This window comes from Oxyura jamaicensis, chromosome 14, assembly GCF_011077185.1.
Source record: "Oxyura jamaicensis isolate SHBP4307 breed ruddy duck chromosome 14, BPBGC_Ojam_1.0, whole genome shotgun sequence".
NCBI lineage: Eukaryota > Metazoa > Chordata > Aves > Anseriformes > Anatidae > Oxyura > Oxyura jamaicensis.
Genome location: NC_048906.1, coordinates 14,507,529 through 14,524,751, shown reverse-complemented (window position 1 = coordinate 14,524,751; position 17,223 = coordinate 14,507,529). Strand labels below are relative to the sequence as shown.

General features: G+C 37.5%; 1 protein-coding gene across 26 annotated transcripts in view; it reads left to right on the top strand.

Annotated features, from left to right (window-relative positions):
• The window catches only part of RBFOX1 (RNA binding fox-1 homolog 1), an 814,571-nt gene that overhangs the window by 750,538 nt on the left and 46,810 nt on the right, over positions 1-17,223 (top strand). For all 26 annotated transcript variants that reach the window (XM_035339113.1, XM_035339111.1, XM_035339110.1 and 23 more), the window contains one exon: positions 8,299-8,431. In XM_035339113.1, coding sequence (XP_035195004.1) covers positions 8,299-8,431 — 133 coding nt within the window. The remainder of the gene's footprint in view (positions 1-8,298; positions 8,432-17,223) is intronic.

Genomic DNA, 17,223 nt, shown 5'->3' with positions numbered 1-17,223 from the left:
TATGTTTCTTCCAGTCAGCAAACTAATAATGTATGTGGCAGTCAATGTGTTCTTTAAAGTGTTTTTCTTGGTGTTGTATTACAGCCACATTTCAGATTGGCTTTCTTTTCTGCTGTAAACCTAACATCTTCTTGATTTTTTATTTATTTATTTTTTTGGAAGCACTGTCTGAAATTCTTGTTATAGCATTTTCTGCATTCTCCATCATGGTATATTCCCCTTCTGCAACTGTTTTCAGGATAACTATCCCTTTACCCTCTATAATTATTTTAAATGGTGACTAATAATTCATCAGTAAGATGTATTATCATTCTGTAAATATGGATTTCATTTCATTCCTTCATTTTATTTTTTTTTTCTCAGTGCTTTGCTGCTTGTACTTATTCTAGTGTTAATCTGTGTAGTGATAATGCAGTGTGTCTGAAGTGGTACGATGAAGAGTATTATAAAGAGAGATGTATACTGAATTGCATGCCACTGGCAGGTTTTTTAATTTATACACCATCCCACAATTGGGTAGTGGAAGATGACTAGGAGGGTGCTTATAGCATCTTTTTATAGTTAATCGTGGATTGTATCTTTGTCCTTTGCTTCAAATAATCCAGATCATGTTTGAACAAAGACAGCTGTGACTCTCACTTGACATTGTGTTATCCTGTTAATGGAGATATGGTGCTTGGCTTTTGGCAGTACTCATGGTTACCTGTCAGGACAATAAGATGCCAGGACTTAGTCCTCTCAGAATGCAGCGAAACAGTGACAATTACTTTTTTTTTTTTTTTTTTTTCATATTTTGAACATGATCTATGATGTTATTGTACATGATATCCATTGTGTTGAGTCCAATATGCAGATTTCTTGTTTGCTTGACTTTGCATCTAGAAAGGATCTAGAAAGATGCCCTACTACTCATTTGCAGTAGCTAGGGAAACACAGTTGACCATGCATATCAATTCATTCTGTCAGTCACTTGGACAGTTGTTAATTTGGTGGTTTTCAAGTTTCCCTGCCACATCTAGTTCCAAAAAAGACTTATTTAGTCTTTCTTATATTGTCAGTTTAATAACAGTTGTTATTAAATCATGGCTCTTAAAAACATGTATATAACAGAATTCCTAGAATCATAGAATGGCTAGGGTTGGAAGGGACCTTAAATCATCTAGTTCCAACCTTCCAAGTTCTTCCTATACCTGAATTTCATACATAATAAGTATTTATGAGGTATTAATATTTTAATGCCTATATGTTTCTTTGCATGTACAATTCTTTTTTTGACAATTACTCCAATATGGCTTGGGTTAGGTTTGGATATATAAGTCACTGAGCATTCATGCATTTACAGGACAGTCAAAAATTCATGTGAGTTCTGACATACAGAACATCAAAAATGTCACTATTGGATGATATTTTAAATTTAGTTTCTTCTTCTGAAAATCGTCATAGGCTAAGTTAAATTTTTCCTTTTCCCCTTTATTAACATGCTAGTGGAATAACGGAGTTCTGTAACTTTTACAAATCTCCCCACTATTAAAGAATCCTTGTGTCATCTAGACAGAACTTGTCACCATGTAATTGAGTTTAATAAATAAACAATTGATATTTTTCACCTCTGTAGTAGTGCTATTGTTCATCTAGTTTTCTACAACCATGTCCTTTTTACTTAGTCTCAGAAATCCTGTTTGTGAAAACTTAAGGGAAATTTTCCATTTGCTTGGAACTTCTAGATGTAAGTAACCAAGAACACAAGACAAATTCTTGATCAGTTTGAACATCTACATTTGAAGATTATTCTTTAATTTAGGATCAAATGAGGCTTCTGTATCTTTTCCTTTGTGGTCTAGTTGTTTTGTTTTTACCTACTGAGCATTTTCTTGTTTGTTAGCAGTTTCTTTTGTGAAAAGTCAACTATTCTTTATAACATCAACTATGCAATGCTCTTAATTTATTAAGTACATCATATTTAATTTGACCAACAGTTGTTAAGAGTTATAGGTCAGTGTAATTACTAATCACATAGCTTAACAAAAAATTCTCAATTATCTGTTCATTTTTTTATTCCTCCATATCCCCCAATTTCTTCTGCTTGTTAGGATAAATCCATTGATGTCTGAGGGACTCAGGTGGCCAAACATACAGGTTAGTAAAAGGATGAAATGCAGGAGTTTCTAAGAATCATAGAATTACCGAATGACCAAATCACAGCATGGCTGAGTATGGAGGCCCCTCTGCGTCCATCTGCTCCTCTCCCTGCTCCAACAGGGCCACCCGGAGCAGGGGGCCAAGGTCCATGTCCAGGTGGCTTTTGGACATCTCCAAGGATTGAGATTCCACAACCTCTGTGGGCAACCAGTTTCAGTGCTCAGTCATCCTCACCGTAAAAAAAAGTTTGGACGAAAAAAATAAGACAGTGTTCAGGTTTTGGCATCAAGATTTTTTTCTAAGTATTGTAAATTCCTGACATACAATGGTGTCAATATATGTATAATCCAATGGCAGTTTGTTTATTTTTACATTAGAGAAGATGGGAAAAAAAAAAAAAAAAGAGAATTTTAATGCCATTTATACTTAAAAGAATTATAAAGAAATCTAGATGTGTGTTTGTGCAAGTAATTTTTGGTATAAAAAAAAAAAACAATTGGATCTGGAAGCAAATTTGTGGCAAAGATAATCAAACAGCAAGTTTTATTGGAACAGCCAACTATCCTTATACAATTTGGCATAAGAATAAGCACATTAAATAGGCAGTTGTTTTTTTGCTAAAATATGCTATACATATTTTTTGAGTGAATTTGATTATGTTGATGACGTAATAAAATAAAATTACAAATCTTGTTTTTCAAATATCTGAGGATTCAATAGGTGAAAACCTGAAAACAGTGCCTTAAACCAGCTGCCAATTCCTGCTCTCTCTAGAAATATTTACATAATATTTCAGGGCACACTTAACTACAAAAAAAAAATAATCACAAAATTTATGTGAAATTTTGGACTAATTTGGATTTGTTTGGATACTTAATGCAGTAGTGTTGTGTGAACGGATTCAATTACAGCGTGCAGTGTTTTGTAAGTAACTTTCTTACATAAAAAGTTAATTAATCAGAGCTGTGTCAATTTCCTTGTGCCATGTCAATTTACAGCAAGGTAATTAATCACTAATCGCCCAGCATGCAGCAAAATAAGGGACAATCCATGAGTCATTTATTATTATTTTTTTTTTCAAAATAAATGGCACACAGAGCCATGAAGAAACACATCTTGCCTTTCATAATATTTTTATCGACAGTTTTGCATGTTGTAATAGACTGCAGCAACAAGCAGCTGTAGTTCAATGGAATATGAATATTAAAGAAACAAATGAGAGCAGATTTATAGGCCATTGCTTTTCTGTTATGTCAGTTTTGAGATTACACTGAGCAAATGAACAGTGAAAAATTACTCTTCCATGTGGAGAATGGTGATTAGACTTGTACATTAATTAGAGATTTTTGTTTTCCATTTCAATGCATTTCAAATGAGAACATCCTATAAGAAATTGTTTGTCCAAAATCCAGATTTGTTCTTTCCTAAACAACAGTGTTTAACATTGACATGTATTTCTGTACAATGGTAAAAAAAAATCATTGTTCCACTATTTTTGTTTTAAAAATATATTGTTTCTATTTTGAATTAAAGAAATAGAAGGGACCAGTCGTGGCTATATTTGACATACATGGCAAATTTCCAATGAGTTCAGGGATATCCCATGGATAATCATCTCACAAAAGGATAGGTGAAAAATTGTTTGTTTTTTGTTTGTTTGTTTGTTTTGCTTTGTTTTTAGCTTGCTAGAGCTTTCTAGAGCTTTTCACGCTTTAAATATATATATATACATTTTTTAAATCTTTTTATTTTAAAGGCTGTAGTAATGGAGCTTTTACTTGCACTGTAATTTTTCTTTAAATGTAAAGATCTACATGCATTGTCTTTAGCACTGTTTTTAATAACTCTTTTAAACAATGACAGGTAATATTACTTATTGCTGTTAAGATAAAGAGAAAACTCACTACAGAGTATCACTACATCAGGAAAAATTCCTGATTCTGTTCCAGAAATATCAGATAATATGATATAGATTATTCTGCTTAGCCTTCCTCAGCATGTTACCTCTTTGTTCTTAATTTATTGTCCAGCACTTCTGAAATGTTTCCTCAACAGGAATCCTCCTAAACTATGGGAGTAATATGTGTGTGTCTTCCTGCATTTCTAACAGTTAAACTACTCTGCAATAAATTAGCTATAAACTGATTTCAACACAGTATAGCATTCTTCAAGATTAAACATGGGAAAACTCTTCATAGCAGATGACCTGATAGTTTGTACAGAGATTAGGAGTGATGAGAGGTAGATTCATTCATCCATTTTGATGGCACACCTTTCTTGAGGCATATGGCACACTCATACAAATTCAAACCACAGCAAAAATGCAAAGAATAATTGCCCATTAAAATGGCTGTATATTTTTATGGCTTTGATACAAAATCTGCCCCCTGTTGTTTTTTACATCTGCTACTCTTCCATTTATCTCAGAGCTTTAAAACTTTAATACACAATGTATAACCCTAAGTATTTTTTTTATCAGGATGTGTTCCCCCTCTTTGGAGCTCAAGCTTTGTCAGTGTTCAGACAGTCTTTGTTTTCCAAGGCATGTACTGAGATGTGGTGTCTAGAAAATCCACTACCTGTCATGTTCATTTAATAAAAAATGAATAAAAGTAATGTTTATATATGATATATTTGGGGAGAAATTCAGATATAATTGAATTTCATTTGTGAACACAAATATGATTGGGATGAAAGGGTTCTTTCCCTCATATCGTCCTTAAAACTTCTGTCTTCTTGTTTTTTTCTTTCATTATTATCACATATGATATGTAGTTGGCAAAATTTGCCTTTTCTCTATTACATGTCAGAATTCTTGTCATCAAATTACATTGATAAATTTAAGGTACTTCTGTTAAGAAGTGGAGTAAGATGTTTCCCAGCTGAGAGTTGAACACATTTTCAATGCCATTATAATAGAATTTTCACTGACTTAGTTTCAGTAGTTAGGCACTAAGGCACTAAAGAAGGTTGACCTACAAACTTTGAGTATTAAATGTTTACCCTTCCTGGCTAGTATATTCATTGCTTCTGGGGCTGGTTGATATTACTTAATGCTTCCTGATGGGAGAGCTCTTTTCATAAAATTGTTTTTATTAAGTCCATTATTCAATTGTGTTCTAGTGGCATTACTTCTGGTTATTTTGGGGGTAAGGATATTAAAAAGTTGGTAGCAAAATAAATTCTGTGATTATTGCATACTCCTAATCACATGATTTCTCAGGTGGGATGAGTAGCATTTTTTTTTTTTTTTTTTTGCTGAACTCAAATGTAGGGTGACATGATCTTGCCAATTATTATACCTCTGAAAATAATTGTAATCTTTAATAATACTACCTGCAATTAGAAGGCAGGTTTTCACATACTATGTTTTTCTGGCTGACCCAAATCACTTTTTGGGAGAATGGATATAATTCTAGTGCATATATGAGCTCACTTTCTCCCAGGACCATGCAGTGCCATTCTTAGTTCCATATTTCTCAGTCTTATCTTCCATTATGTCTTACCATCTTCTTGACAGAACTCCAAACCACTGTTCTAACTTCTAGATGCTTCTGTAAGATTTTCTAGGGTTTTGCTCTACTGTAGATATTTTATGCTTCATGATTTTCTTAAGGAGGCAACACAAGGGGATCATAGCAAAACAATGAAATAACCTCAGGATTTGCATTCTAACACATCAGAAGATATACAGGTCCTTTCAAAATGTCAGAAATCCCTGTGTTATCTTACCATCTCCCATGAATGCTGGGTTTGGGCTCCATTATAAGTTCTGGATTTGATAAACATTTGGGGGCTAAGTGACTCTTCCTGAATTTCTTCTAGCTTTTTCTCCTCTTTCTAAAAAAAAAAATATTACATCCAAAGTGAAAGACTTATTTCTCATTTTATATATATATGCATGTGTAATAATAAAATAATTGTACTTTTAAAAATATTTTCTGTTCATTTGTACTCATTCATTGATTGAGGTGCTCTGCTTTTGCACTGATATTTCCTTTTTCCAGTGCCAAAGATCTGTAATTTTTTCCAAGGCATGGCTACCATGATGAAGAAAGAATATTTATGTTAAATGTTCAATTACTGCAAAATATATACTTTAAACCATCTGTGTGAGTTATATTGAATGGCACAATTAAAAGGAAAACAAAACAAAACACACTAGGATTTCGTGCTTTCATATGGAAATATCATCAGTGTTTGCCATATAATTTCTGCACAATTCCAGTTGGAATTTTCTTAGAGCTACAGTTACTCCTTTCTTCCATTATTCACACACGTGTATGGTGTGAGCTGTATGAAGGAATTGGTGAATTAATTTCAAACAGTACATCTTAGAGAAGAAAGATTCACTAGGACCCTGAGTGTTTCACTCAAAGAGTATTGACTACTTCCTTGCTTTCAATATTGCCAAACGTAGATGTATCTACTAATAATTAATTGCTGAAGCAGATCTTTGAATAGGGGTTCCTAGATTATGGATTGGAAACCCATAGTGTTGTTAGTTAAATTAGATAACTTGAGTTTAGACTTTTTTTTTTTTTGAGTTGGTTTGTTATTCTTTACTACTGCTTCTGTTTTTCTTGGAAAACTGTTTTCTATTAGTATATAGAAAAATACAGATGTACATATAAGTGAAGAAGTTGTCCAAACTGCTCTTTTTTTTTTTTTTTTTTTTTTTTTTTCTTGGTAGTTCAGGAGTGTCCCTAAGACTACATTTATTAAATCTAGCTACAGAATACCAACCTTCAGGCTTGTCATTTAAGATACCTACCATTTCAGATATGTTTTCCTGGCCATACTCTTTAGTGAGATGGACCTAGCAACAATTGTAAAGCTGTAATGAAGTCACCATAATTACAGTTTTTCCTTCATGTGTTCAGCCAGCAATATCTATAAGTTGACAGTTATTTATTTTATTCAAAATTTAAGGCTACTTTTAAAATTTAATTCTAAAATAGATGAAACACAACTTTGGATTGAAGTCAAATTTCAGACTTGAAAAGCTCATACAAAATTTCTTCCATTTGTTTTCCTTTATTAGGGCATTACTAAGCAATTTTTATTTATCCATTTACGTGGTTAATTTACATAATTCAGTACAATGAAGCGCAACTAAAGTAACCTGAGTGTCACCAGAGCAGGATTTAATTTTCTGTATCTCACTGATGAATTAATTCCAAAAATACCTGTTCTAACACTGGCCAACAATATATGTCCAAAAGATAAATGAATAATGAAGCATTGTTTAAAAAACTGGCAGAGAAAGTAAAGTAGAAAGTTTCATTTTTTCTTTTTTTTTTTTTTAATAAAATGTGAAAAGTTATACAAATATTTTACTGAAAAAAAATCTATGTAGTACTATATTACTGTTCAATTGCTGATGAACATATTTTGTTTCACATGGAATGATAATTAAAGTTTACATTTACTTGCAATGACAATATAAAACTATTCAAGTTTATTTCTTCTTTATATGTCTAAATTGTTTCTATTGGCTCTTAATATTATCTGAATTCATATAGATAGTTCCAAACTATGTAACTCTTGCCTTTGAAGAAATAACATGTACTATTATGAACAAGATATACCCCCAAATTCTGAGAAAGCTCTTGCTCTACATTTTTTTTTCAGTTGAAACAAAATTCAAACCTAATAATAAACTTCCTGAACAAAAATGAAGCTCATCACTGAACAATTTAGATTGAAAGAGGCTTTTGGTGGTCACCAGGTCCAACATCTCACCCCCGCTCGAAGCATGGCAAACTGAAGATAAATCCAATAATGTGATGGAGAATTCTCTGTTACTATAAATTTGAGCCTGAGCTGGGTGGTTTTGGCCTCAAAAGTCTCCTTTTAGCAGTGTCAGCTACAACAGGCAGCATTGTTTTTCATAATCAGTGTCTTTTTGTGCTACCTGTGATACTGCTATATAAATTCCCAGTTTGCCATCTCCTAGTTACATAAAAAGATTTTATGTTAGAAGATGAGGCCTCTTGTTAAAAGACTAATAATATAGTTATCCGATAATGCCCTCAACTAGTTATGGGCCATGCTTTAATATAAGTACAACTATGCTGCTACGTTATCAGTATTTTGCCTAGTTTTCAAACACCAGATTGATCTGAATATTTTATTTTCCTCTCTTTCTCTTCACAGTGCCAGGATTTCCCTACCCGGCTGCAACGGCAGCTGCTGCTTACAGAGGTGCACATCTAAGAGGCCGAGGTCGCACAGTGTACAACACGTTCCGTGCAGCAGCACCCCCTCCTCCAATTCCAGCCTACGGCGGGTAAGGAGATCAGCCTCTTTTACCTATTATCATGAGTCTCCGAAGGCTGCAAACTGTGTGTAGCTGTGGTGCATGCTGATCGTGTCTCACTGCAGAAACCAACACAGCACGCAACCAATCCAAGTACTGGAAGTGGTGCACCTTGCACAGTGTATTGAAAAATGACTGTAATTTGTACTGCCATGGTTGGTGGCCTTAAGCATTTGAGGTGTCACATATTGTTATGTAAATGCTCTTAGAGACTAAATGCTTTGGAACAGGGAAATTGTTTCAGCTAAAGATGTATTTTTGATGATTGCAAACATCTGGTTATTAAGGAGGTTGGATCAAGTAACTTCTTTTCCTTCAGATCATCCACTGAAAGTTTTCTCTGGACCTAAAGGCTTAGAGTTTTTGTTTGTTTTTGTTTCTGAGTTTAGTTTTTCAAGTTGACATTTTTACAAAGATTGAAAACTGGGCTGCTTCTCTCAAGGCCATGTGCTTTTCACTACATGTTTGTTTAAATAAATCATGGAGTGAAGATGACCTCTCTCTTTCCTCACTACAATGCTGTTCTGCAGCTCATCTGCTGTCACTTTGGATATCCCCTTGTAATGAAGCTTGCTGCACAAGATGTGCTGAGACCCTATCCTCCCATTTCATTACAGTAGAAGACAGGTGCCCTTCAGCAGTTTCCCACCCCAGACTTCCCTGGCACTCTGGTGAGACAGGCTAGGTGAAGGTATCAGAGGCTATTTTTGGCTTGATCCTTTACATGTTGTCAGAATACAATAATTATGGGGCTCACAATACTCCAAGTTCAAGGAGGGGGTCTGAAATGTGTTGGCTAAGACATAGAGTCTGGAATTGCAGAAAGAAATGGACCAAGTAATACAAAGAAATACATAATGAGGCGTAAGATTTATATTGTGATACTGTCATAGTATTGTATTGGAACCTGGTATAATATTAAGGGAGATTAATAATATTAATAATATTAAGGGCAATATTAAGGGAGAACCAGTGTGTTTCCATCTGCATTAGTTTGTTCAGATCCCCTGCCACTACCAGCCTTTTGTAAGTAAGCTGACTATACCTGTCTGGTTGGAAGCAGTTTCTCATGAAGCGTTTATTTGATTAAGCCAAAAGGCATGTCGTGTTTTTTTTGTTGTTGTTTTTTTTTTTTTTTTTTTTTTTTTTTTTTCCTAGAGGGGTTTGCAAAAAGACCCAGAGTCAGACAAGGAGCTAAATTTTTAGGGATATTTGAGACATGCACTTTGACCATTCCTTCACATTGGGCAGTATCCCTTCAGAGAAATAAGCTGTGTGGAAAATTAAAATTAAAATAATGGCAAAATCAAGTTTATTTTGTAAAAGTGAAGTATATACTTATTTTTTCCTTTAAGTGCTTTTTGTAGTTTAATAAGCTAATTTTAAGCTAACTATTACTTAATGAAAACACCATGATTTTTGAAAAAGATTGCTTGAATTACCTTTGGACAAGGTTGGTATCCCACCAAAGCATCTTACTGTTGCCTAGACTATCTTAGTTAGAGGTAGTCCATGTATTTGTACATGGCAATGAAGGGAACAATTTTAGAATGTCCTATAGGACCAATTTCATATATGTATGTCTCAGCTATGAAATGGGTACTGTACATATTGAATAAACATACTTATATATATTGCACAATATAAGCACAGACCCTATTTTCTGATTTTCCTTTGTGCTTTCAAGGCTTTAGCTGTTTACCAACTTTAAATTATAGGCTCTGTTGTCTGGGACCCTAAGCTGATTCCTGCTCTGAGCTTGCAGAGGAGAGCAGCCCTACATTTCCTAAGCCTTATATAAGGTTTAATTTAAAAAGAGTATTTGATGCAATCTTGAAGAACATGAAGTTGCAACGTTCTAATTTCTTGTTCCACAGTTTTCTTTAACTAATTTTTTGATCAATACTGCCAGCCACTAATCTGACTTTAAGGACAATGGAGGTAGCAAGGGGCTCATATGTATGTTTTGTGTGTTCACATACATGCACAGTTGAATTATTTTTGTTTTTCTCCTAAATATAACCCTTTAAAAATAAGATATTCTGCTTTAGAAAGTTATCTGGTTAGAAAATAAAATGACACTATTCATCACTACTTATTTTAAAAAGAAATTTAAGTAGGTTATCTAATATGCAAGGAGATCACAGCTTATGTTATCATCAGTTTCATGATTTCATGAATGCAACACCTGTGTTTAAGACAAAGTCATAAATTAATATAGGAAATATTAATGTAGCTCATAATAATAATATATAATATATATATATAATATATAAATAATAATATAGCTCATAAGCATTGTGAAATCCAGTTGTAAATTAATACAGATGCTTGCAGTGCAGTCAGATTCAGCAGTGTTTCAAAACCAGATTCCAAGATTGATCTCAGCACTCTTCTGCAGGAAGGTCTGACAGTTAGGTTGGACAGTTCTCATCTGCCTTTATGACTTGTCCTCAACTTCAAGTTGACTTCAGAGAAGGCCATGCATTGAGTCAGGAGAGAAGTTACATCTTTTCATTGGTATGAAGATTTCAGGCTGTCTGAGATAAGCCTCTGGCAATCTAAGACTCTGCTGTGCCAATAAGTGTGTTTTCTAATACAGTCTGATACTGTAATTTCAATTGATAAGCGAAATTAAGAGTCTTAATTTAAATAGGTCTAAATTCAGAGATTAGTCAAGTTTATTTTTCTGTCCACATATGGTTTAAAATATCACATTGCTTTCTGATGCACACATTTCCAACTTCTGCAGTTCTTGGATCGGTGCAGAAATACCTCTCTTACACTCATCCACAGTTGGATAAATAAAGCTTTATTCTGAAATAATTTATTTGGCCTAGTGTACTATACCTTCTGCTAGTAACTTCATTGATATAGTAGTATAATTTGGAATTTCTTTCCTCTGTGCTCACCCATTCCGTAGTCTGACCTATCAAAGAGACAAAAAGGGATTTACATCAGAAAAAATCCTTAATAAATTAAAATAAGCTATAAATATGTTGTTTTCATTTACAATGTAAGTAGAGTCTGGGAAAATTACAGGCTAAATAAAGAGAGCACAGAGAATGAATGAACTTGCAGAAGGAAGAGAACAACTTAGAATATCATTTGTTCACAAGAAAAATGGAAAAAACTTTGAATGTGGTTTTGCTATTCATTTAGTAGCAAGCTTTCATTTTTCACTCAAATAGCCCAGCTTATAGCCAAGCAGTTCATATGAAAATATTTTTAATTATTAAAAAAAAGAGTTGCCTCATACATTTTTGTATGATGTGTGAATTTTAATTAATTTTAACTTTGCAGTAAATCTCAGCAACAAATAGTTAGAAAAATATAATTTCCTTTTTAAAAAAGTACCCACATGTAAATGTAGAATATAAATCTGGTTTGAAATAAGTTACAAATGAACTATAATAATTGATTTGCAATAATCTTTTGCACTCTGATTTGTTTATATTCAGAAGTTTTAGAAATGAAATAATCACTTTCAAATTGGAAATCAAATATAAATCTAATAAAAGTATTTCTGATACTAGTGTGACAGCTTCTTACAAGTGCAACACTGTCTGAAGATTCCCTGCTGTGTAACAAAGACCTTATTTTTTCTCTGTTTCCCTTGAATTTGTATTTATGCTTGTTCACTGATGTCCTATTTGATCCTGACTGTGACTTTTTCTTCTCAACAAAGTTAAGAAACGGCAATGTGTCTCAATCTGTAAGGAAATCTGGAAGATTTTGTCAGTAAGCAAAACAAAGTAGCATGTATTCTTATGAAAATCTCTGTTCTGCTGTGCCTCGTAGTCACTGGGAAACAGCAAATATGGCACACTTAGCTATTTCTGAGGAAAACTAGTGAATACAGGCATATGTAGGGACACTGTTTTCTTATAAATCAAGGACATCATGCATACTTTACAATGTGTGTCTTTAAAATAAAGTCAGTGTTCATGAGATATGTAGGCATTTCAGCAATTCCTTGAGATATTCTTGTTTATTAACTCATGGAAAATATTTTTTAGCAACTGTGGCATCATTTCTAATGCCTTAAAATACTGCAGTGTGCAGCTGGTTTATAACTTGGTATGTGTAATTCACTTATGTACCATAAAAAGCTACTGAAACTGACATGAGAGAATAAAGCTTTGGTTTCGTTTGTGTGAGAAAAGAGAATATTAACATTTTTGGAGATCTATATTGGGTGGAAATACTAGCTTCAAGACTGTGCTGCAGGAGGAATAGCAGCAAGAAATGGTCATGAATGTGGCATGAGAGGTGCATGGAGGGCAGAGCCTGTCAGTGTGGGAGAACATAACTGTGAGCTATTGTCTGCTTATCTCAGGGGGCTCTCTGGGTATTTCACAGTAAGACTGGTAACTTGGTTGAGGAGCAAAGCAGTTACTAAGTTGATTAAAATCCTTTTCTACCTTTCTTTTTGCGTGAGCTTTCAGGTGGGAGGTTTTGAGCATACTGCTTCTTTGGTCTTTCTTGCAAGCTTCTCCCTGGCTATTAGGTAGTGTTTTGTACAAAATAATTTTAAAAGATGAATGTTAAAAAAAAAAAGGGGGGGGGGGGGAAGGAAGATAAAAGTCTTTTTGCCTTGACTTGTGTCTTCCTAGGGTTGTTTATTAAATACAATAAACAACATGTGCTTCACCTACTAATTATATAAAGCTGAAGCTACTAGTAGTACTCTTATGACAGATTTTGGATGCAGCTGGCAGTAATTGGAAAAAAAAAAAAAAAAAAAAAAAAAAAGCAGGTTTTGTTTTCTTTAGCACACTACCAAAAATAGGTGATGTGATTTTGATAACTGCAATTGCTTTTGAACTCTGCAGAAACTGGTAGCTCAGCATTCTTGAAAATCATTTGCCAAATACTAAAACATGAGTATGCTGCTCCATCTTTAAACAGGTGTCAAGAAAACCTAGTGCCCATCACTGTATATCTTGTAGTACTGCATCTAAAACTAACAAGAAGCCCTTCTATTCTAGCATCACTTGCCTCAAGGTCTTCACAAGTTTAGCATGTGATGATGTCTTTGTGTATCTTCACTTGTACTCCTAATTCTGATGAACCTAATGGAGAAGTGGCTTTAAGTCCGTACCTCCACTTCTGGCCTTTTTCCTGGGAGAGCATTGAATAACAATATGTTTTTCTCTCTTTCATGTTTCTGGTTTTGGGGCATTTAACAATATGCTCTTATCTAAGAAGTTATGTAGTTTGTGAAGAAATGGGAGATGGAGCTCTTAACTTCTTCGTATAGTCAGCCTGGGGGGAAGGATGCCAGCAAAGAGTTCTGAGTTGCAAGATTAGTTCCTGGGTGTCCCTAACTCTTGTTCTGCTGGGTAGTCTAGTCATGACCTCAGTGAATGAGAAATTTAGAGAAATGGCACATGAAGTATGTATTGTATTTTATGGATGTCAGTAGAAGTAAAACTGAGAGGCAGTCACATTCTGCAGAGGAGTGTAGGATCATGGTAGACAGGCAGTTTCCTGCATCGTGGCCACTCAAGGTAGCTGAGGGAGCAGCCAGGGCCTGGCAGCCCTCGCGAGGGTGGAGCCAGCAGTGCCCCCTCCCTGATGGTACAAAGGCTGCCCCTTAGGGGAGCGTGAACAACCGGGAGCACAGTGACCAGGGTGGTCAAACAGGTCTTGGCACATCAGTCATGGCATGGCGCAGCAGTTTGTGTAGCAGTTTGAGCAGGGAGGAAGGAGTATCCCTCCCTGCTCAGACCAGCTTTCCTTCTGGTTGCCTCCCAGGCAGCAAACCCAGGCATTGACTCCACCAGGAGGAAAGCACTCGCCAAAACACTCGCAAAAAATGCTGTGGCAAGTAGAGCAGAGCAAGTGCCCAAAGATGCATCAGTTCAGGCCTCTGGCTGCAGGGAGTGTGATGCTGCCACTGGTGGGTGACAGCGATACTGCCTGCGTGAAGTGCAGCAGTTGGATGATCTGATCAGCGTGGTTGCAGAGCTCAAGGAGGAGGTGGAGAGATTAAGGACTATCAGGGAATGTGAGCAGGAGATAGATGGGTGGAGTCACTCCTTGCTATACCTGCAAGAAAGGCGATACACCCCAAATAATGACAGAGCCCCTGCCCTGTCGCTGTCAGGCAGAGGGAGGGGACCTGAGAAATGGAGAGGAATGGAAACAGATCACAGAATCACAGAATCATCTAGGTTGGAAGAGACCTCCAAGATCACTGAGTCCAACCTCTAACCTAACACTAGTAAGTCCTCCACTAAACCATATCACTAAGCTTTAAATCTAAACATCTTTTAAAGACCTTCAGGGATGGTGACTGAACCACTTCCCTGGGCAGCCTATTCCAATGCCTAACAACCCTTTCAGTAAAGAAGTTCTTCCTAATATCCACCCTAAACCTCCCCTGGCTCAACTTTAGCCCATTCCCCCTCGTCCTGTCACCAGGCACATGGGAGAATAGACCAACCCCCACCTCGCTACAGCCTCCTTTCAGGTACCTGTAGAGTGCAATAATGTTGCCCCTGAGCTTTCTCTTTTCCAGATCGAACAATCCCAGCTCCCTCAACCGCTCCTCATAAGACTTGTTCTCCAGACCCCTCACCAGCTTCATTGCCCTTCTCTGGACTTACTCGAGCACCTCCATGTCCTTCTTGTAGCAAGGGGCCCAAAACTGAACACAGAACTCGAGGTGTGGCCTCACCAGAGCCGAGTACAGGGGGACAATCACTTCCCTGGACCTGCTGGCCACGCTGTTTCTTATGCAAGCCAGGATGCTGCTGGCCTTCTTGGCCGCCTGAGCACACTGCTGGCTCACATTCAGCCGACTGTCAACCAATACTCCCAGGTCCTTCTCTGCCAGGCAGCTTTCCAACCACTCGTCTCCCAGCCTGTAGCTCTGTTTGGGGTTGTTGGGCCCCAGGTGCAGGACCTGGCACTTGGCCTTGCTGAACTTCATACAGTTGGCCTTGGCCCATCGGTCCAGCCTATCCAGATCCTCCTGCAGAGCCTTCCTACCCTTGAGCACATGCACCTAACTTGGTGTCGTCTGCAAACTTACTGAGGGTGCACTCGATCCCCTCGTCCAGATCATCAATAAAGATGTTAAAGAGAACTGGCCATACGACGGAGCCCTGGGGGCACCACTAGTGACCTGCCTCCATCTGGATTTGACTCCATCCACCACGACTCTTTGGGCCTGGCTACCCAGCCCGTTTCTAACCCAATGAAGTGTACTCCAATCCAAGCCAAGAGCAGACAGTTTCTTGAGAATGCTGTGGGAAATGGTGTCAAAAGCCTTATTGAAGTCAAGCTAGACCACATCCACAGCCTTTCCCTCATCCACCAAGCGCGTCACTTCATCATAGAAGGAGATCAGGTTTGTCAAGCAGGACCTGCCTTTCATAAACCCATGCTGACTGGTCCCTGCCTTACTCGGCACTTGGCCTGATGGCTGCCAATTGGTCCCACCTGTCTCAAAGGGGGAAGTGGACTCTAGCCCAGGAGCTGGCAGGGGGAACATGACTACAGAGGATAAGGATAAGGCTGAGGTTCTTAATGCCTTCTTTATGTCTGTCTATACTAGACAAACCACTTATCCTCGGAGTACTCAGCCTCCTGACCTGGAAGTCTGGGACAAGGAGCAGAATAAACCCCCCACAGTTCAAGTGGAGATAATTAGAGACCTGCTACTCCACCTGGACTGTTACAAGTCCATGGGGCCAGATGGGATCCACCCAAGGGTGCTGAGGGAGTTGGCAGATGTGATTCCTGGGCCGCTTTCCATCATCTAACAATGATCATGGTCATCAAGAGAGGTCCCAGAAGACTGGAGACTTGCTAATGTGACGCCCATCTATAAGAAGGGTTGAAAGGAAGATCTGGGAAACTACAGGCCTGTCAGCCTGACCTTGGTGCCAGGAAAGGTGATGGAACCATTGATGGAACATGTTAGATGGAATAACTTGGAAGCGATCACACAGCATATGCGGGAAAACTGGGGGATCAGGCCTAGTCAGCATGGGTTCATGAAAGGCAAGCCCTGCCTGACCAATCTCATCTCCTTCTATGAATGGGTGACCCACCTGGTGGATGAGGGAAATGCTGTTGACATAGTCTACCTAGACTTCAGCAAGACCTTTGACACGGTCTCCCATAGTATTCTCCTGGAGAAACTGGCAGCCCGTGGTTTGGACAGGTACATTCTTTCTTTGTTGGATTAAAAACTGACTGGACAGCTGGGCCCAGAGAGTAGTGGTGAATGGAGTGAAATTCAGCTGGCAACTGGTCACCAGGAGTGTTCCCCAGGGGTTGGTGTTGTGACCCACCCTTTATAATATCTTTATTGATGATTTGGATGAGGGAATTGAGTATACCCTCAGCAGGTATACAGATGACAGATACAGAGGTTTGCAGATGACACCACGTTGGGGGAAGTATTGATCTGCTGGAGGGTAGGAAGGCCCTGCAGAGGGACCTGGACAGGATGGGCAGAGGCCAATGAGATGAGTGGACATGGTACCGAGTCCTGCACTTTGGCAACCATAACCCCATGTAACACTACAAGCTTGGGGGAGAGTGGCCAGAAAGCTGTGCAGAGGAAAAGGGTCTGGGGGTGCTGACTGATGCTCTCCTGAACATGAGCCAGCAGCATGCCCAGGTGGCCAAGAAGGCCAATGACATCCTGGCTTGTATCAGGAATAGTGTAGCCAGCAGGATCAGGGAGGTGATCATCCCCTTGTACTCTGCTCTGGTGAGGCTGCGCTTCGAGTACTGTGTTG